The sequence below is a fragment of the Acanthopagrus latus genome, chromosome 5 (assembly GCF_904848185.1).
Source record: "Acanthopagrus latus isolate v.2019 chromosome 5, fAcaLat1.1, whole genome shotgun sequence".
NCBI classification, from domain to species: Eukaryota; Metazoa; Chordata; class Actinopteri; order Spariformes; family Sparidae; genus Acanthopagrus; species Acanthopagrus latus.
This window is the reverse complement of record NC_051043.1, coordinates 16,726,308-16,747,934: the sequence shown is the minus strand read 5'-3', so window position 1 is coordinate 16,747,934 and position 21,627 is coordinate 16,726,308. Positions and strand designations below refer to the sequence as shown.

Below are 21,627 nucleotides of genomic sequence, written 5' to 3'. Positions count from 1 at the left end.
TTAAAGGGGATGAAACTCAACATTTCATGATAACTTTTGGTACTCGGAGCACTAAATGAGGCTTTAATTGTAATATCACATGCTGGTTTGACATGCAGAGTAAAGACTGGGTCATGTGATGTCACGTACAAGCAGCTGTACTTCCCGACGTCTGGTACTGAGCTCTTACAGGATTATTGATCGCTTTAACAATGCTGCTGATTCATAAGGAAACAGTCGGCCCTTTACTGCACTTGTCAATTCACATGAGATCCAAAGGTTTAAGGTGTTAGAACTAAGAATGTAATGTATGTTACTTCTATTGTTGATTAATTTAGGTTTGCATAAACTTAATGAACATTCTGTAAAATGTCAAAATGGTGAAAAAAAGTTCTCGGAGTCAGAGTGAACAAGCTGAGGGGACACGTTTTATCTGACAATCCAAAGCCAATGTAAACAATTTAACGTAATTGATGAAAAATTATGAAATGTAGCATGTTTTTTAAAATTTATATACGTTTGTTGTTTGTCCATCTACAAAACATTGCTGCACTGTGATTTCTGCCAAATCAATCATAATTAAAGGTTGGTTTAGAAAAACAATAAAAGGAAATGCTACTTTTTTTGTATGGATGAGTTAAGAACAAATTCAGTGACTATATTTTAGCAAAAGCTGTATATTATACTTTAAAGTAACATCACATCTCATCTGAACATAGTTTCCCACTTTATTTTGATTCAAATGTATTGATATTTACAACGTGACACTACCAGTGTATACATTCAGGTCATTTGTTTTTCAAAGTAAAATGTAGCACAGATTGTCGCATTTGTGTGTGAGTCTTGTTTACTTACACAGGAGAAACATGTTAAAGGTTTAATATGAGTTATGATGAGTTTATAGCAAGATTTGAATATTAACACATCATGTATCTGAATGCAAAGTTCCAGTTTGCCTCTTTGAAGATGTATTAAAGTATCAGTCAGCTTCTATTTTCTACTTTTTCCCCTTGGTTTTCTGCTATTTCAATGTCTTTTTTTTCTTTTTTCTTAATTCATGTTAAACAGAATAAATTAACAATTTTGAGTGCAGCCCAATGAAGCTTTCTTTTTCAGCAAGTTATTTCCGGTCAGTTGCGGCATGCTGACTGACCCAAATACCCATGATATTAAAAATGTCCTGTTTAACAGTAAAGCCCGTCAGGTTTGGGGTGCGTACGTTTGTTTCTGTAACATATTGACGTCACCTCAGAGTTCAGTCTGGGCTGATACACAGAGCCAACAGTAAGAGCAGTTAGAGGAATGTGTTGTGAAACCTGAAAAAAAGGAAACAGAGGCAAAGTTATTAAAGGGTCAGTTCACCTAATCACAGCAAAAACAGAAACATATTTCCAAATTACCCTTAGTAGTGTTAGATATGTTGTGTTCACAGCAGTGAAAAACAACAAACTGGATTCTTCCTCTTTCTTCTGATGGTAAACACTTATCATAGACTGGTTGCAAAAAAAAAAAACGCCACAAGTCAAGGAATCCAGAAACATTTACCAGTTTCTTTTACAACAATATATTGTCATCATGTTGTTGCACTTTGAAAAATATCAAAACAACAATCATTTGTTTTTGAAAAATGTTCTTTTAATGACTTTGAAATGTTGACCTTAATGAAACGCTGTGCGTCTAATTCAGCTCTAACAAAGACAAGCTGAAATGTACAGGAAGCTGAGGAGGACAGACTTGTCATGACTGTATTTTTGAGGTTTTGTTTGCCTATCAGTGATAAATAACATCTTTTTTTCTGTGTAGTATAATTTTTCCTGAGATCTTACCAAAATTTCAGTAATCTTTAAGTGTTGACAACTCAAACATTCATAGTAGTTGCAAAACAATTATCCTCTGAGCTCTTCATTTCACAACTATTACACAAAGATTCAAAGACAACTACAAATATATAGAAATATCCGGAGAATCCTGATGTAGCTGCTGCAGCTTTACTGGTACTTCTTGACAAAGGACAGGTACTCATTGATGTCATCAGGGGAGCCGACCACGAAGGGAACCCGCTGGTGGAGCGCTTCAGGCTGAACGTCCAGTATCCTCTGAGTGCCGGTGGTGGCGAGGCCTCCCGCCTGCTCGATGAGGAAAGCGATGGGGTTGCACTCGTAGAGCAACCTCAGCTTTATGGGAAAGGATTTAAAGAAAAAAGGCATTGTTATGTTTTGTTTTGTTCAAAGGGGCACTATGTAGTCTTGGGGAATACAATTCAAAATCAGAATTCAAATATTTACAATATTAATGAGGTAATAATACAACTAAGATTTGTTTTCCATTCCATAACTGAATAAAGAAGCTCAATGCCTGTGTTGGACAAACACCACAAACACTACATGTCTTTTGCAGTTTTGCAGAAGCTGGAGATAATATCAGAATGTCAATTAACTGCTGAATACCACATCTTTACTATGCTTCAGCATCGAGACGTCACCAAAGATACACAGTATACATTTAATACAGTAAATAGTGAAAACATTTATGGCAGTCCTGTAAGGAAATGAGACCTGGTTGTGGAGGAGCTTTGGTTGTTTTGCTTCCTAAAAACATGTTGTCAAGTTAGCCGCGTTTGAACAGTTTCTCTTCCCAGTAAGCTGATTGACATTCGTGTTGAAACTGGAGCTAAATGTGGCTGAAATGTGAAAGTTTGGGGGTTTTACAGGCAACAGTTTCATGTCAGAGACTGCACTTTACCAGTAACTAATCCCATTTCAATGCTCTAAATGTGTGTTTTCATTCTGTTTTAGTGATTATTTGCAGCTAATAGATTATTTTGAACATCCACTGTGTTTAAAACGGGCTGTAAACATAAACTGCCTTGTCTTACTTACAGTGCGTGTCTAATATTTAACACAGACGTTGAAAGGTTAGTAATTATGATCTGGATCATAATTCCTGTAATGTTGTTTTCAGGAGCATTGAGGTCAGAGATAACTCGGCATCGGAGGCTGTGGATCGAGCTGTTATTCATTTGAATGTTTTGTAATTTGAGCACGTTAATAATAAAACACTGCAGAGAGATGTAAATAGTAACAGAGTGTCATGTGTCACAGAGTCGAGCTGCCCTGGAAGAAAATGAGTGAGAGGTTGTCATTTGTTCTTATGTCCAGCCTCTACTGTCTCTGAGCTTTATATATCACAGGAGGAGGAAAACACCTCCAACCTCAGGTCACACTGAGACCCACTGTACAGTTTGTCATTGAGACTGTGAGTAAACAAGAACCAGCACTTTGTTTTGTAGAGGTTTGGAATCAGGCTGGTGATCTGGACTTGGATTGTGCTAGTATCAAGTCAAAAGTTTGCCTCAAATCTGTTGGTTTTCATGTATTTTTCTTCATGCGGTGGAATTGCATCATGAAGTAGTTGTAGTCTAGAAGGCTTACTCTGTTGATTGTTTTTTAAGCACTATTCGTCCCACAAAAACATATTTTCTGCGTCAAAATATTGTGTTTTTTCTTTTTTTGTTGCTGTTGGAGGAAATCACAACGTCTGACAATCTTGTGATGATTTGGTCAGAATCAATCTGTACCTTTCCTTTGGGGCTCTTCTCGTTGGCGGGGTACATGAAGATCCCTCCGTAGGCGATGGTGCGGTGAACATCTGACACCATGGAGCCCACATAACGAGCTCCGTAGGGGGAGCTGCCATCCTGCAGGAGGCGAGAGGCACAGTTTACATATTAACACGTGACTGTGGCAAAGGTCTGGTCTGCCCCCCTGTTGAACAATCTTCCAAGAGCTGGACTGGTTCGTGATCTCATTCAAAGGTTTAACTTGAGATTTCTTTAAAGCAGCGTCAGGGTACTTTTACTCATGAGTTGAATTTATTCCCAAATTAAAAACTTCACCATATGTCAATCCTGATCCAGTCAAAGCCTTTTCAGTGATCATGATACTTAGACCAGTGATTATTTAAAGGCACTTGTTATTTACAGTTATGCTTAAATTCCCGCAGATTAACATTGTCAAATGTTCTTTCTGGAGCTCACCAGAGACAAACAAGGGAGGACACTACACGAAAACTATCTTTCTGTCGAGAGCGCTTTGATAACTTGCTTTTCATTTGCCTTTGTAATTTCCATTAAAGTGGATTAATCATAGGCTTTAAGACTCTTTGAGATACGCCAGAAGGTATAAAACACCCACTAATTATTTAAAAGAAAAAAAAGAGCCCCATCCCACAGGTCAGAGTCCCGGCCTCAAAGCTTTGCTGATACCGCTCTCTCATTTTTTTGAGTTACAAAGTATAGTTTTGGAAATGTCGTGACTTTTACCACAAACATTTCTGAATGGTTAAAATCCATCTGCAGGACATGAAACATAGGGGTTTTTTTTTTTGTTTTAAAGTTTCCAATGTCTTCCCATACAGTTACACTACAGTATAATTTAAAGTGTAATATATGAACAGGTCAGTCAGGCAGCTCAACAGATCTGCTTCATCCAGAGATCTGAAAACTAAACAACAAACAGCAGGCAGGTCAAAGTCCACCTGCAGTAGACTGACAATACATGACTGCATTTACACACACTGACTAGAACGGGCTGTTTCAACATCACATTTTGGTTCAACAAGTGGGCTCACAAAGTGTGAACAGTCCAGTTTGTGGAAGTTTTATTTGTGAAAGTGTACCTTTAATTTACTGCAATACATCAAGTGCGACACTTTAAATTTCAGCGCACCACAAATGAAAACAGCACGCTGTTGCCCTGACAAGAGCTTCACGCTAAGACCGGCACAATGTGATGCAGAGTCATGTGGCTGCTGAGTCACATCCCAGTCATCATGAGGGTGTGTGTGTGTGTGTGTGTGTATATGCATAGTATTTCCCAAAAACAGACCAACTCACAATGCGTAACCCTCGCAAACACACACTCTCATGGAACACATCCAGCTGGCCTCAGCTGAGGCGACGTGAAACCTCCTAAAATAAGTGAAGAGAAAATGAAAAAGACAAGAGGAAGTAGTGAGGGAGCGTGGGAAAGTTTTTGAGGGTAAAAACGATCTTCAAAATTAAGATGGTGTTCAGGTGGTGTTAGCCCGACTTTGCGAGCAGAGTTTTCCCCCTGACATTTGGATAAGTGTGTCTGCTTAAATGACATCTGTGTCATGTCTGCGGTAGATGGTTTAGGAAGTTATTTGTGGACTTGAAAGAAAACACCTATTCCAGACATCGTAACGACTAGTACTGCAGACGTCAAATTTGAAATCATTGTGCACTTGAACCCTGTGATCCTGAGTTACCTCCAGAGTTTTGTTTCAACAGCTGACAAGATGTCAGAGTCCCTGCTTTAGAGCACACCTGGTTTACAAGGGCAAGTGATCGATACCAATACAGAGAAATTTCTAAAAAATTACAGGAGACTGAAACTTCCCTGTGCATGTTTCCGACAACATTTGCAGTTTTTGCTGTTTCGTCATGCAACGCACACACATCAGTGAGGAACGGCGCGGTCACTGCTGCATTGTGCTGGGTCATGATGGTTATGTGAAGTGTGGTATGATGATAAGAGTTCAGATAATCAAGGGTTTCAGCTTGGTGACAATACGCTGTGGCACAACTGATGTTCAATCCTAAAATATTCGTTTCTAAAAAAAAAAACAACACAGACCACTACATTTTTTACCAGCCGTGACGATGTGTGTGTCGTCATGACAAGATGCGGGCACGGAGACACCTTTCATCTTCAGCAAAGTGATTCTGAGGACTTTTTGAATTGATCACCTCGATAGTGTCACAACTGTGAAAAAGAGCAGTCAGACAAACTCCACAGGTGTGCAGCAGAGACTGAAATGAAGGCAGAGTTGGTAGATAAGTGTGGTCTGAGCAAGAGGGCCAGAAGAAGAAATCCCCTCCGACCTACATTTGTTTTGCATTGCAGGTCACTGAATCCCAGTTGCAATCATTCCCATCCGGTCTAAGATCATAGGCTTAAAAAGACACCATCCTATACAATATATTGGGGTCTATGGTGGACTTTGACGAAACAGGTGAATCGCACTCTTCCTTGTATCAGACGAGGGAATATTTCAGAAAAGCAACACTAACATAGGTTGAAAGTTGACCATGCAAGGATGGGTTGGCATCTTACGTAAAACTGGCAACTTGATATTTCGTAAAAGTGCAGATTATCAACGAACCTGTCGCTGCTGAAAGAATGCTGATGTCCAAACAGACTTTGCACTCATGTTTGTGACCGTGCTGGAGAAGTGCTGAGTTCGCGTGTGTGGAGATCAGAGTTTCCAGATGACACGCTGCAGCTTCCTGAGGAACAACATGTTTCCTGCAGTAACTCTGTCAGCATCCTGCAGCTCAGCTGACCGCGCTGCCGCCCTTCATCCTGCCTAATCGAAGTGTCACACTCCACTGACTGTCAATCACATGTTTGCGTCGAGATGACAGCTCTTGCCTACTCTGCCTGTGGTGGCTGGTTGCATGAAGCATTTTTATTGTAATGATTTAAACTCAAGATTTTCGCATTTGATTCTCTTAAACTGACACACACATATGTCCAATTGGTTTGTTCCAGCAATAAAGCTGTAAGACACACTTCAACTGTGTCCTTATTAAGCATTTCATTTCAATGTCTAATTGTAAAGTATATGATCAGTTATTAATCTACCTGTCACACAGTCTATTTGAGCTACAGCGAACCATGAGATCATTCAGGGCAAATGACTTCACCTGATTTTTCTTTTGTACAATAAAATGATGTGAAAGTAAAAGAGGCAAACTCCAAGGAGGAAAAGGTGTAAAAAAAAAAAAGTCGCTTTTCCTCTTTAGGCTTAGATACTTTGCAAATGTTTATTATTTCTGCAATTCTGAAAAATTAATTAAAAAAAAAAAAATGGACTGATCTGCTGATGCCCTTTGAAACACACAGATTTTCTTGTGCTGCCAAGCAAAAAGACCTCATGTAAAGTCATTCTACCAGAGCAAACGCTGGGTCAGGATTCACATGATGAGCGCGAGAGGCCGCTGGTGTTTGAAATCCGGCCTCCGGCCTGAGCATGAGTGTAGCTGCGCGTCAGCAAAATAACTGATCTGAGAGGAAACATTTTTGTTGTGCAGCTTCGGTTAGAGGTGTCACATTCAACACAACAAACACAAAGTGGAACTGATCCATGTCAAAACTTTGGCTCAAATTTAAAGGGAGGTTGTGAATGTTTTAATGTTTCAGTAAGCTCTCACCTCTGGGTACTTCTTGTGCTTGAGGTACTCGTTGATGGAGGGGTGGAAGTACTTGGCGTAGCCCTCGTTAAGACTGTAGATCTTCCCCTTCTGCTTGATCTTCACGTTCCTCTCAATCAGGATGAACTCACCGACGGCCTGAGGGACACGAACATAACATTAAAGTGGGATAATCCCCGCTGGAGCATGCCACAAGACTGCATTCACTGAAATAGCTCATTGGGCAGAGAATTTAAATTTAATTAATTACAGCTGGATTTGATTTAAATGAAAATGGAGCGAAAGAGAGGATTGTAAAAGATGTTAAAAGGACGCCAGAGGAGTCAAACTAACAGGGCAAAACATTGCCATTATTTTAATCTGCATATCAAGACATTAAAATGCTAAAATCATTATCTAAATTTACAGGGAAAGAACAACCCAGATCTACTTTGGAGAGAGTTCAGTCTGCAAAATACATGTTCCTCACTATCACATGAGTTCCTGGTTGGTGAACTGTCTGCTTGAAAAACAGTACAGTGTTACAGGTGACACAGATCTGGTTTTCTTAGGTTCCTGGATTCATAACAACAAATACGCTCACTTACAAAGCACATTAATCCCTTTTATGCTATAATAAATAAAGCTGCTTTTCCAAAGGCAAATCCCTGATGATCTGTTGTTGCCTCTGAGCCAAAAAAGAATGTTGTTTTCTCCTTGTAGATTTCCATGTGTGGATACAATAACTTTATACTATAATGAGTTATCCACTTTCTAATGGGTTTATACAAGGGTAGTTAAGATGGCTCACTTTCTGCCAAATAAAAAAGGATTTATGTGTGTTTACAGTCCCCCTACACCCCTGATTGCTCGGTGGAGGAGCTCTGTTCTGCACAGATAAATGGCTGACGGGATAATGTGTTTACCCAAATAAAAGCAGCTCTATGGAGCAATAAAAACATATACCAGTAAAGCGTTTAAGCAAGTGCAGAATTCTGAATGAGGAAAACAGCAGTGGACGTCTGAGACTATCTCACCTCCTGTCAGTTCCTCACAACAGACTGCCCTTACGGGAGATCTATAATTGAAGTGAGTGTGATGTACTCACTGGGTCCAGCATGAAGAAGTTGAGGCCGGCGCCGGTGCTGAGGGCCACCAGGGTGGCGCTGCCATACAGGGCGTAGCCTGCACAAACAATATTCTTCCCTGGCTGCAGCGCATCTTTCTCGACGGGCTCCCCCTCTGATTCCTGAAATACCCGATGGGAGAAATAACACCATCAAAGAAGAAATCAGTGGTATCCTACAGACTTCAGTACCTCAGACTGCTATGACCCGGTAGTGGACTGTTTTAAAGACTGTATGCAAAACCTTAGAGCAAAGAGGGTTCAATCATCAGCAATAGAGAGAGTGATACATGAGAACAATAATATTAAGAGCTATAACTTAATTACACTTGTGTACTGTTTCAACCTGTCTGAGAAAGTTGCATTTGTTGCATGGTGTCTCTGCTTCTCAGGCCAACAAAACTCTATAACTCTGCAAGTGATTAAATGACTCCCTCTGGATGCAGTTCAGTGACCAGTATCTGGATTAGCTAGACAACAGTGACCCCTCGTGTCCTCAGAGCATTACTGCATATTCAAACTGAATCCGTCAAATTAAGTGTGACGGATGCAGTTATGAGTCATGATTGTTTCTAAATAACAGTCAGGGCTGGGCGATATGGCCTTATTGCAATATTTTTAGGGGATATCACGACTCACAATACATATCTTGATATTTTGAAATCTACTCGAAAGCCCTTCATGAAAGCTAGGACTGGCCGGTGCTACAACTTTTTAAACTGAGATGTCGAAAATCGAAGGCGTATAGAGCTCTCATCATCATAACAATATAATAACATATTTCCCAGTGATGAACACAAAATATTTGTTTGATGCTTGTTTTTCTAAATGTATTGACAATTTTAGTTTGAAGTGTCAAACTGCATAACATGTGACTAATCCTTCTTAATGAAATTAAAAAATAACAATCCTAAAATCAGTTCACAAGCAACATTAAAAACAGTCAAGTACATGACTCATTTGTGTCTCAGTTTTTCTGCAGGGTTTTTGTATATCTTCCTTTTTACAATACATGCTTTACCCGATCATTACAGTTAATATGAACACACTGTGGTTTCCGAATATTCCCTCCAATCCCTGCCTGGTTTGTGTATGTTCGCAGAGGTCAGACTCACCCGTTTGTAGATGGCAAATATGGTGCCGATTGAAGCCAAGCAGTCGATGTTACTGGAGCCGTCCAGAGGGTCGAAACAGACCACGTACTTCCCCTGTGACAAAACAAAATCAAGAACTAAATTGAGAACTGGTTTAGAAAAAAGAACACTCTCTCCATTTGAACTGAAAAATGAAACAAGGTACTGGAAATATCCTCTTACAAGAGTCTGTCTCAGATCTTTATAATCCAACATTTATCATGTCCTTTTATTGACAATGGAAATCATCATCACTGTCAGGCTCTACACAGAGATAGATGGCTGGCAAGAAGAATTTACACTGCTTCCAGTTATTAGTTGTGGCTGTGGATCAGATACTAATTTACAAGACTCAAGTCTGAATAATTTATGGGCTGTCTAGTCCACAAGCAGCCAGGAGTGTCATTCAGTATGCAATATTTATTTAAAAGCAACAAGAGGGCAGTGTGATGACATATCAGGGCAGAAATCAAGTCTAAGTAAACTGTTTGATACAACAGAATTGAAAAAGAGTTTGGTAATAAATTAAACAATCACAGATTGGGGCAGAACTGAGGTAACATGGCTGCACTGATTAAACAGACAGAAAACAGGTGTGGGGGGAAAAATCAGGAAACACACACAGGAGACACACACAGACATGCATTGAAACTAAAATGACAGGACCGTGGTGGAGATCGTGTCGTGTGTTAATCTGTTTGTGGGTTCTTTCAGCAGCATCGTGAACTCACAGTTTGGTGGCATCATGGGAGAAAAAAGATTGAACTGTTTCAAATTCTGAAGGTCTTTAGGACTTCGTTACCTAGAGATCATCAGTAAATTGAGCTTTCGACACCCTTTATCTTCTCAGCAGATTTAGTTAAAGGCACAGTTCATCGATAAAATCAAAATTCAGTCCTTATCTACTCACTCTCATGCTGAGGAAAAAATCAGCAACACAGAACACTGTTTTGCTGCACTACAAAACTTACGCCCGACTTTCCATTGGCACGAGGTTGAGTAGATCAGCTGGTGAATTAAAGGTGTTTTCCTACACAAATTCCTGCCTGATGCCACATGAAACATGAAATAAAAACCCAGCATCCATCATCCTGCAGTGCTGTTGTCTTCCTCAGCACACGACCGCTGTGCACCACTCACCCTCTTGTCTTTGGGAGTGATGATGAGCTCCTTGTTCTCCTCGGACACCATGCAGCAGGTGCCGTAGGAGGCCTGCAGCATGTTGATGACCAGGTCATTGGACAGCACATCCAGCTTCTTCACATCGTCTCCTGTCACGTTCACCGCGCCTGCCAAGCCCTGCCTGTGTGGACCAATCAGTCAGCAGCACACACACATAAATCTTTGATTGGAGACATTGATAGCTACCATTGCGAGGATGTCTGCAGCCACTTGTGACCATCAGTTACCTTCATTTAGTCCCAAACAACGCTGACAATGCTGATGTTCCCTTATTTAGCGTTAACATATAAAACATACTTTATAACACTATAAGGCGGTCGTGTGTAAAGTGTAGTGGCACTACATGGTCTTTAAAGGGACAGTTCAGCCCAAACTCAAAGACACATATTTTTCTTAACTCTCTTAGCTGTAGTGGTACTAATCCATCTAGTTTGTTTTGGTCTGAGTTGTTTTGGTCGTTTAAATATCTGCCTTCCCTCGAGGATAATCCACTGACCTTTTTATGAGGAGTTTCGTGAAGCAACTATTTTCTACAAGGCCTAAACGTATCACCGCTCAGAGGGAATCGTGCATCTACTCACAGACGAGGGGCTCGTTCTCGTGACAGCAAAAGGGATGTAAATATTAAAAGCGTCCTGTTCGGCTGATCTGTAATGTAGATGTAGATGTACATAGCTTGGTTAGCTTAGTTAGCTAGCCTCTTGTCCATGAGTAGGTGTAGTAAACAGTGTGTGGGTTTAATTCAGCAGAAAGAAAATACACTTACATGAAATTCCACAAGTAGAGTGCCATCTAGGTGCATCATATGTAGGAGAAGGCAGGCAAAATCTTCAAAATTTGGCAACTATCATCATAGTAATATAGACGGATAAACAGCACTACAGATAAGAGGGGAAATATTTATTTATAGTTTCAGGATGATGTCCCTTTAAGGGCTGGTGCCTTCCACTTTTTTCATTCACCTCAACAGCAGAATTTACTTACTGTATTTCCAGTGTTTTGTTGTGCAAGACTCAATTTTGGTACAGGGCTGTGCAAAGATATCAAGATTTGTATGCAGCCTAACAGGCAGTTCTGCTAAAAAGCCCTGACTCCAGTGAGTCAGAAATCTCACACATTGGCCTCTCACTTAATTCATATAATCCTCCAGAGCACTGGCTCCCCTCCAAGATCAATACCTCTAAACAAAGAGCTGGTCATTGTGTTAACGCTGAACAAATCAAAGAGGTGGTGCAATCACAATTCTACTATGTTATCTCCTGCTGGACATGACACTGAAAAAAAGCTGCATAATCCTGTATCACTTCCAGATTAGAGTGTTGAAATGTACCAAAAATCACTCAAAGCTCAGTGTCTTTCTCATAATACAGAAGCACGAAACAATCAACCATATCAGCGGTATCGGCTCTGTAGCTCACTGCCTCAACGAGTGTGTGCGTGAGTGCTGAAATTTGACAACTTCTACCCTCGAGTCACTCTTGGCTCCTAAATCTACTGTGGCAGTGAGGCAAAATGTCAGACGGCCACCTTCGGCATGGCATTGAATTCCTGAACCTGCTGCTCTGCAGCTCACCTTGACCTCTGACCTCTCCATGGAGGGATTCAAGCAACAGAAGTCTTACAAAGTTCAATTAGATATCATCAGATTATTGTTTGTATAAAAGATCAAATCTGGTCATTAGTCGGTTTAATCACAGAAATCTATCAATATGTATGAGCCAGTAATGTAGACGTGGATATCTGCTGTGTACTGTTTACCAATAAGCCTATTCCAGTACTTACAGGTGGACCAGGCCTGCCTTCCGCACAGCAGAGGAGATGGCTTTGATGGCAGTCAGCATGGCATTGATGAGCTGGGTCAGCTCACCGGTCGCCCCCTTAGCCTGGCGGCCGGTCTCGATGACAAACCGGGTCAGGGTCCATACGTCCGTGTCAAACGCCGACTGGTCCGACATGCTGAGTTCTGTTCCTCCTGGTGGGCAGCAGATCCGGCAGAGGACAGAGAGCAAGTGAGCGACCTCATTACCAGCCAAGTCCTTTTCATACCCAGAGCAATGAAGGCAAGCCAGGCGATCTATTTGTGTGTGCAGTCGAGTGGAAGAGGGTGTGTGTGTGTGTGTGTGTAGAGATGAGTCGGGGGGTGTCAGGTGTCAGCTGTAGAGACCTGGCATCCTGCACTAGACAAGCACTGTTATTCACCGAGTCAAAAGATCACAACATGTAACTCAAATCGTAGGGAACAGCAGAGCTTTGCGCATGAACCTGACAGCAGTCTGGGGTTATGACAAAAGAGTCTTTTGTATATAACACCTTTTGTATGTAAGTTCATTTGGTGAAAATTTAGAAAAAAAAAGCATTAGTTTAGTCAAACATCCTACAGAAATGTTTTGATGTTTGAAAGACCTAAGCATAGGTATGTGCATATAATGAATTTAATCTACTTAATAAATATGCTTTATGTCACCTAGTATGATTTAGTTTAAAGCTTGTTTTGATTTAGTCTTTTATGTTTCTGCACTATAGTAAGTCCCTTTGGTTTAAGACTGAAGGAGAAGGGGATGTGAACTTAATATCAAGAGAGGAGAAGAACAGTTGGTGCTACATGTGGGTTTCAGCACAAGAGCAGCTCGAGTGAGCTTTAAATGTCATTTGGGCTCTGTGAGCTTCCACTGACCTTTAGCTGAAAGGTCAGCTGCTCTGAATAAAGTATCTCCTAACTGAAGACGGTATATCTTCCAACTTTTTATACATTTAATATAAGTCTTCAAGTATTTGCATATTCCATCCACACACTTAAAATGCTGCATGATTGCTCACTTTCCTGTTAAATGCTAATGTTTCCACCAATAACAAAAATGACAGCCAATGGTCACAAAATATAAGAACTAAATATTAGCAAAAAATTTGACACTTTTAGCCACTTATTTCAAAATTAAGAAAAAAAAACCACTGATTTTTTTTGTCTTCGTAGACTCATGTCGATTTATTGAGACACTTCATCAATCCAGACAGCAGTTGTTCACATAATATAAGGCATCGGGTGTTTTTGCATAGAGGTCTGCATTTGGTCCTTCATGTGTGCAGAATGTATTTCTATTCATGCACAACTGGAGGTAATGACTTCAGGTTTAGTGCAGTTTTCTTTGGCACACTTTTGGTTTTTGGTCATTTTCTGTGGAATGCGTGGATTTTGTTGTGCGTTATTCAGCTCCATGTTTCCACTGAGCCACATTCTTTCTATTATTCATCAGCTTTCTACAAATAGTACATGCTTATAACTGGTATGACATGAAAAAACCTTGTAACTCTCACGTTGTTGGGCTTAAGTAACCATTTCAACCACCACAAGACATTACTGAAAATGCATTTGCATCAAGTTCAAAATGAGGCAGACGTCCTTAGTCTCATGAAAGTGGATAGTTTCGAGATACAAGGTTTGTCACTGCACAGTGACGGTTGTGAGAGTCTTTCGGTGTGGTCTCACTTCTTGGCATGCTTCTTGTAGATGGCGACATACTCCAGCACATCCTCGGGGGAGCCCATAGCCACAGGAGACCGCTGATGGATACTCTTGGGCTGGATGTCCAGGATATTCTCGAGGCCAGTGGAGGCCATGCCTCCTGCCTGCTCCATGATGTAGGCCATGGGGTTGCCTTCGTACAGCAGGCGCAGCTGTGAGGAAGAGGCAGAGTTTAGTTTCTGAATATTCTCAGTTAAAATGTGCAATATTTTCTTTATTCCCAGCTGCTGCCTCAGGTTATAAAACACTACAGCATCATTATTAAAAATGTTTTCCAAAGTTTATTTGAGGCTTTGGCAGCCTGAGTTAGACAGATCAAGTGGGTATTTTATACAGTCTTTTTAGTCTTAATAATTCCCTTTCTCAGCATCCCTCCACTCCACACTCAGAAAAATGTCCAGGAAAACATAAAATAGCATTTCAGACTATAATGACAATATATTTGAAAGATACCCACTTGATAGGTTTAGCTCAGACTTGTTTCAGACAAACTTTTACACGAAATAAAGATGTCAATTTTGTACCATTTCACATCCCAAAATTATGCATTGCATGGGGTTTTACATCTGACTGCCTGGTTTTTCATTTTAACATTTTTGGTTTACATAAGCAGTAGTGTCGATGAAAAAACAACAGCAGTTAAAATGAAACATATTCTGATCTTTCAAGACTTTTTACAAACCCTGTTTTTTGTAATTAAATATTTTATGTATAGTACAGGCACTGTTTTTGTTTGAGTTACTAAACTAAGTCGCTTACTCACTGCAAGCTGGTAGCATGGAATCATAACGTTAAACAATGAAAGTCAGCTGCTTTTTTAAAACATGACAACATCATGTTTGGCTCAGTCTTGCACAAACTGGAAGGATGTGAGGAGTGAAGACACAACATTGTGACACTTTCTTCAGTATGGTTTCATGTAACAAGGGACACTGAACATTTTTTTTAATGGAATTCTCCCCTGAAAATAGCTTCATGAAAACTTTCCAATGGAATTTAGAACAACTTACATTCCCTTAATGGTTATTTAATATACTTAATATAAAATAATCCTATAAAAAGACCACAACAAATGAAAATTATCCTATTAAAGTATGTCTGTGAAGCCAAATCTTGATATGTCTTATTACTCTGTGTCATAGAAGTCTGTTAAACTGTAACAAACACATCAGTGAGTCACTGCTGCACTGGGTGACATGTTCATTCATTATGATGAATGTGACACTGTAGTTTATTTTGAGTATATCCCATATATCTATACGGTCCTGCTGCTGTTAATACTCTGGCTGAAAATAACCCAGTGCTCAAGGTTCTTGAAAAGTACAGTGCACAGCAGCTTAAAATAATTGTTTAGCCTTTTATAAATTAAATGGTGTAATCGAACACGTATATTTAAAAACATACTTACAAGGAAAGAAAAAGAAAAGAAAAACACTTGGAAACCCTGGAATATCACCAGCCTGATCTTTTAAACTTGTCGACATGAACTTAAACTACAGGAAGAAGAACCCCCTTTGTTACTTTAACAAAAGAAGTGTATGTCTTTATACCATATCCACATACTTCTGCAATTGTATTCACTGAGTGTGTACCGCTCACTTTGTTTACAGAACATTTGAGACAGAAAAATGTATTTGGTCTTTAAAATGTTTAATTCTCTCAACAGTGGACCTTACCTTTCCGTCTGGGCTCTTCACATTTCCTGGGTATAAAAAGATTCCTCCATACATCAGTGTTCGGTGAACATCTGCCACCATGGAACCGATGTAACGTGCGTTGTAGGGCTCAGTGCCATCCTACAGTAATGTAAAATGATGCATCAGACGTTTAAGCCACAGATAAAAATGATCCAATCTTGGCAAACACTGGATTGTCTACATTTTAATGTACTGTATGATGAGTAACGTCCACCACAAACCCCACAAACTGTTTCAGCTACGTGGCTGCAAACCATTTATTTTACATTTTATGTTAAAGATTTAAAAAATGTAAAAGACTCTGCTGATGTCAGCGTTACCTCAGGGAACTTCTTTTTCTGCAGGTACTCCAGAACGGCGGGTTCAAAATACTTTGCATAACCTTCATTCAAGCTGAAAATCTTGCCTCGCTTCTTGATCCTCACATCACGATCGACCAGGATGAATTCACCAATTGACTGATGAGCAAAAAGTAGAAGACGTCATCAATAACCTCAGCACCATTGGTTCTGGACATAATCAGTTTGCAAGTTCTTTTAATTGCAACAAACAAAGGCCTTCAAGAGAGAACTTACTGGGTCGAGCATGAAGCCGTTGACCCCCTGGCCGGTGGAGATAACCATCATGGTGGCGCTGCCGTAGAGGGCGTAGCCTGCCGCCACAAGGTTCCTCCCAGGCTGCAGGGCGTCCCTCTCGCAGGGTTCATCATCTGTGGTCTGAGGGAAACAGTATAAACTAACGTCAACGTTCATTTATCATATAGGAGAGTCAAAGCTACTTTGAACAGAAAAGAATGGACTATCTGCTGCTGATGTATTTAGTCTTTGACCAAACTGACGAAACTGTTTATAGACTGATAAGTTGGGTCACTTTATCATAAGCTTACATACAATCTGAATTATTTTTTAAACCAGTGGTGTCACCCCCTGCTTTGCCATATGAAATAATGAGAATAACTAATAATAACTTACTATAAAAATATCAACATCATATCATTCTGCCATCACTTTATGTTCATAACACAAGGACTAATAGACTTGCTCATGGTAGTTTTAAACTGTGTTAGTACCTTTCTGTAGATGGCAAAGATGGTTCCGATGGAGACGAGACAGTCGATGTTGGAGGAACCGTCCAAAGGGTCAAAGCACACAATGTATTTGCCCTGGAAAGGAAGGGAGAGTGTGAAAAATATCTAACCAGTATGACATCTCCTGTGTTACTCAACAAAACACACTGTATGAGTCCCGGAATTCAAATAGTGCTACTAAATGTCTCCACGGGGAGCCTTGAACTGTGCCAGATAGTGACAGTATTACATGGCTGGTCAAGGTGTCGATCTGAAACTAAGTTTGAATAACAATTATTTTGAAAGGGCCTGAAGGCTTTTTTCAGGTGAACCGGTTGTATGAGATAAGCTCCCACAATGAAAAGATCTGAAAACAGACATTTCCATTAACCCAGACCGGCAAAACTACATGAACCCGTTTTAATCTGCAGACAGGTCCGACGAAACCTTAAACATTAGCTTCACTCACACCGCTATTACAGATCCCTTGCTTTGTTTTAGCATCTAAATCACAGTGTATCCTCACAGCATTACAGACCAACTTACCCTCTGTTCGGGCTCTATGATGATGGCTTTTTCATTCTCTTCAGATATCAGCACACAGGAGGTGAAAGAGGACTTGATCATGTTGATGACCAGATCATTCGACAGGATGTCCAGCTTCTTCACCTGGTCACCTGTCACATTGGTGCTGCCAGCTATGCCATAACTGACAGAACATAAAAAAACAAAACCAGTGAGAGTGAGGGGTGAAAACTAACTACTCTGAAAACTGCATTTCACCAAGAATGATTTCACTTCTTTATGCACAGAAAAGCAGATCATCCATGTTAAAGTGTGCACTAACAAATCTGTTCTGCTTTTGTAATACTTGCGTCTGAGATTCTGTGGTTGTTTCAACAGTGTTTCCTCTGCATGTACAAAAATGGTATTTAAACAGCTGGACAGCTTAGTATTGACAGATGTTTGATTGGGATTAAAACTGTTGTAATTAGTCTCCAGTTTAGATGGACAGCAATACATTTTGCAGTTGATGCATGACACAGCACTTTTAAACTGCTGAGTTTAGTTGGTGACTGAGGTAAACAGTGCATGGGGAGAAGTCTGAATCAGCCACAGAAAGTACACAACAGATAATTGTAAAATGTACACTAAAGAAACTATATTTAAGGAGTGACGATAATATGCACAAATGCAAGATATTGTGACACAACAGTTTACAAATGACAAGACAAACAAAAACTGGATGAGGAAATAAAAAGGTAGTACTGCAGATATGCATTGATTTATCTTGCACATGCTTTTCTCATGGTTCATAAGGCTGCACAACAAACACGATATAGGTATAAGATTTGTGTTTTTTGAAATAAATATTTTCACGTAGGTGTAATCAAATGACAGTGGGAGTGGTAGCTTCAAGGTATGCGCTTCCTGATTGGCTCACAGAGAACCTGAACGTCCAGCTCAATCTGTGCCAACGTGGATGTGCGAGGCTGAAACTAGAGTCGCTTGAGTACTTTTTAACACCCAACTATCTGCGTGTGCAACACGTGCAAACATTGTTAATTTCTAAAACAGTATCTGCTTCTCAGTGATGATCGTTTACTCACAGGTGGGCAATGCCAGCTTTGCGCACAGCGCAGGAGATCGCCTTCACCGCCGTGCATATAGAGTTCAGCAGCGTCGTCAGCTCCCCGGTGCCTTTCGCCTTCCTGCCCTCCTCGATGACGAACCGGGTGATGGTGACCACGTTGGTGTCGAAGGCTCCTCGGTCGGACATGGTGACGGCTGGTCTCCCGAAACCTGAGACTAGAAGTTGGAGGAAACGCTGGAGGACTTTAATGCTCCGCAACGCGGAACTCAGTGGAGGGAGTGAAAACGCACGGGCCAATCCAGAGCAGGGGGAGAGGTGTGGCCCCGCTGGAAACACAAGCGCTTTGTCCCAAACACAACTGTGATGAAATGATAACGTTACCAATAGACGGATGTGACCGGATGAATGCACGCTGTGCACATATGAAAGCACCCTGGCGTTGCCTAAGACGGGTCGTGTACTTTTCAGCAGGTTCGAGACTGATAGTGTGAATGAACAGTTTCATAATTCTTTTCCTCTGATAGTGTGCAGTCACACTGGACAGTTTTAGTTTTCAGATTTTTCTTATCTATCTATCTATCTATCTATCTATCTATCTATCTATCTATCTATCTATCTATCTATCTATCTATCTATCTATCTATCTACCAGGAAACAGATGTTTACAATGCCTAAGCAAGTGAAAGAAACAACAAAGTAAAAAGTGTATTAATTGATGTAGATTAAAGTAGATTGCCAAAATAAGTTTGAAATAAAATTTAAAAAATACAGGCTACATAAACATAAGAAACATGGGTGTGAAGATGTACAGACAGTGCAGGATGGTGCCAACATTATTAGACAGTGCAAAAAAGAAATTGTTAAGATGGTGCAACGTTGAAAGACTGCTATAACTGGTTAAACTGCTGTAGTAAACATCCACTACTCTACAAGCATCTGTCCATCCATCCATCCATCCATCCTCTTAACTACACATTCATCAGTTTAAAAAAAACAAACAAAACAGATATGTTTTTCTCAACAGCCCTCTAATGAAAAGAGGAATTGAACCCCAATGAAACTTTGACCTGGTTTAATAAATAAGATGGAAAGAAGAGAGCACCAGCCAAACCAAGGCCACATCCTTTAAATTGGCTTACTGTTAAGGCTCATGGTAATCCATCGCAACAATACAAAGCTGCTTTCGGTCCATACAGTCTCAACCAACCTCTGTGTAATCAAAGTCATTGCTTCCAGAAAAGAGTAAATTAAACACATAGTCTACATTTTATTTTAATTAATTGAGTTCTATGTGAAAAAGCTAACCTGTCGCTAACAAGTGTCCAACAGCCGCTAAAAGGCTTTTTGCTTTCCCAACATCTTTTTGATTAAATTATCTTTAAAAGGCCTCTTCTGCACCCAGTCTAGAAATGTAACAAGTAAAAGCCCTGAAGATGTACTCATCTTAAGTATTATCCTTAAAATACACTACTCAAAATTAGTTAGGGATATGGGTGCATATATGCATGTGCATGAGTCAAATTAAATGTCTCATTATTTTTGAAAAGAAGGGAGAGAGTGAAGTCTAACCAGTGTGACATCTCCTGTGTTACTCAACAAAACACTCTGTATTATTCCTGGAATTTAAATATTCCTACTAGATGTCTCCACAGGGAGCCTTGAACTGTGTTGAATAGTGACAGTATTACATGATTGATCATTGAAGTGGCACATGTCGGTCTGAAAGTAAGTAAGTTTCCATAACAATTATTTTGAAAGGACCTGAAGTCTTTTCCAGGTGAACCGGTTGTTCTAGATAAGATCCTACAATGAAATGATCTGAAAACAGACATTTCCATTAACCCAGACTGGCAAAACTAGATGATCCTGATTTAATCTGCAGACATGTCCAAAGGAACCTCAAATATTTGCTTCACTCACACTGCTATTACAGATCCCTTACTTTGTGTATCTCACAGCGACACAGACCCACTTACCCTCTGTTGTGGCTCTGTCACGATGGCTTTTTCATTCTCTTCAGATGTCAGCAGACAGGAGGTGAAAGAGGACTTGATCATGTTGATGATCAGATCACTCGCCAGGATGTCCAGCTTCTTCACCTGGTTACCTGTCACATTGGTGCTGCCTGCTATGCCATAACTGACAGGACATTAAAAAAAAAAAAAAAAAAAAAAAAGAGAGAAACCCAGTGAGAGTGAGGGATGAAAACTAACTACACTGAAATCTGGCAGGGAAGACATTTCACCAAGAAGGGTTTCACTTCTCTATACACACAAAACCAGATCATCCATGTTAAAGTTCCGCATTGCAGAGCATTTTTGTCCTCCAGTGTTTCCTCCAGTATCTACTAATGAATGAGTGACTTCAGGAGACCAGCCGTCACCATGTAAGACCGAGCAGCCTTTGACACCAAAGTGGTCACCATGACCTGGTCCGTCATGGAGGTGGGCAGGATCAGTACCGATTTAACATGGATGATCTGGCTTTGTGTGTATTAAGAAGTGAAATCAATAACAAATCAGTTCTACTTTTGCCATTTATTGCATATGTGGTTGTTTCAACAGTGTTTTCTATGCATGTACAAAAATTTAATTTTACAGCTGTACAGTTTATTATTGAGAGAAGTTTGACTGGGATTACAAATGTTGTGATTAGTCTCCAGTTTAGTTGGACAAAAAAAAACCAACCCAAAACTGCTGAGGTTAGTTGGTGATTGAGGGAAGCAACACATTAGCCACTGGAGAGAGGTCTGAATCTGTGTCTCATCACCTATCATAAACTGGAAACAGTATGTCTTGGAAGCAAATATTGTACTTTTCATTCCACTGCATTTTTGTGATGACTTTGGTTACTAGTTACTTTAAAGATTACATGCAGCATCAAAGCAAAAGTAGCACAAAAAACCACTGATTCTGATTATCAGAAAAATACTGAATATGGAATCGTATAGTCTAATCATCCAGAGTAATAATCAGTCAACCCTGAATAGATGGTCCCCAATTACCTCATATTTTAATGATTGAAATGATTCTTGATGTGATTGATGAGGATTTTTCTTCCCCCTGTCTTTCAACTATGAGTAATGAATGTGTGTGTACTGTATGTTCATCCTCT

At 40.1% G+C, this 21,627-nt stretch overlaps 2 protein-coding genes across 3 annotated transcripts; both read right to left on the bottom strand.

The window, feature by feature from the left end:
• Window positions 1–1,592: 1,592 nt before the first annotated feature.
• Window positions 1,593–20,624, bottom strand: fbp2 (fructose-1,6-bisphosphatase 2). Of its 2 annotated transcripts, XM_037097574.1 has the most exons (8): window positions 20,490–20,624; window positions 12,419–12,608; window positions 10,595–10,757; window positions 9,437–9,529; window positions 8,304–8,444; window positions 7,217–7,354; window positions 3,557–3,676; window positions 1,593–2,153 (listed from the first exon to the last, which is right to left on the bottom strand). In XM_037097574.1, the coding sequence occupies exons 2-8, from the start codon at window positions 12,589–12,591 to the stop codon at window positions 1,968–1,970; spliced, it is 1,014 nt and encodes a 337-aa protein (XP_036953469.1). In that variant the 5' UTR covers window positions 12,592–12,608; window positions 20,490–20,624; the 3' UTR covers window positions 1,593–1,967. The 2 variants fall into 2 exon arrangements, with proteins under 2 accessions (XP_036953469.1, XP_036953468.1); XM_037097573.1 differs by lacking the exon at window positions 20,490–20,624 and having other exon boundaries at window positions 12,419–12,702.
• On the bottom strand, window positions 13,590–20,629 carry LOC119019197 (fructose-1,6-bisphosphatase 1-like). Its single transcript, XM_037097572.1, has 8 exons — window positions 20,490–20,629; window positions 18,530–18,871; window positions 17,466–17,628; window positions 16,923–17,015; window positions 16,429–16,569; window positions 16,174–16,311; window positions 15,833–15,952; window positions 13,590–14,308 (listed from the first exon to the last, which is right to left on the bottom strand). The coding sequence occupies exons 2-8, from the start codon at window positions 18,697–18,699 to the stop codon at window positions 14,117–14,119; spliced, it is 1,017 nt and encodes a 338-aa protein (XP_036953467.1). The 5' UTR covers window positions 18,700–18,871; window positions 20,490–20,629; the 3' UTR covers window positions 13,590–14,116.
• Window positions 20,630–21,627: the final 998 nt, after the last annotated feature.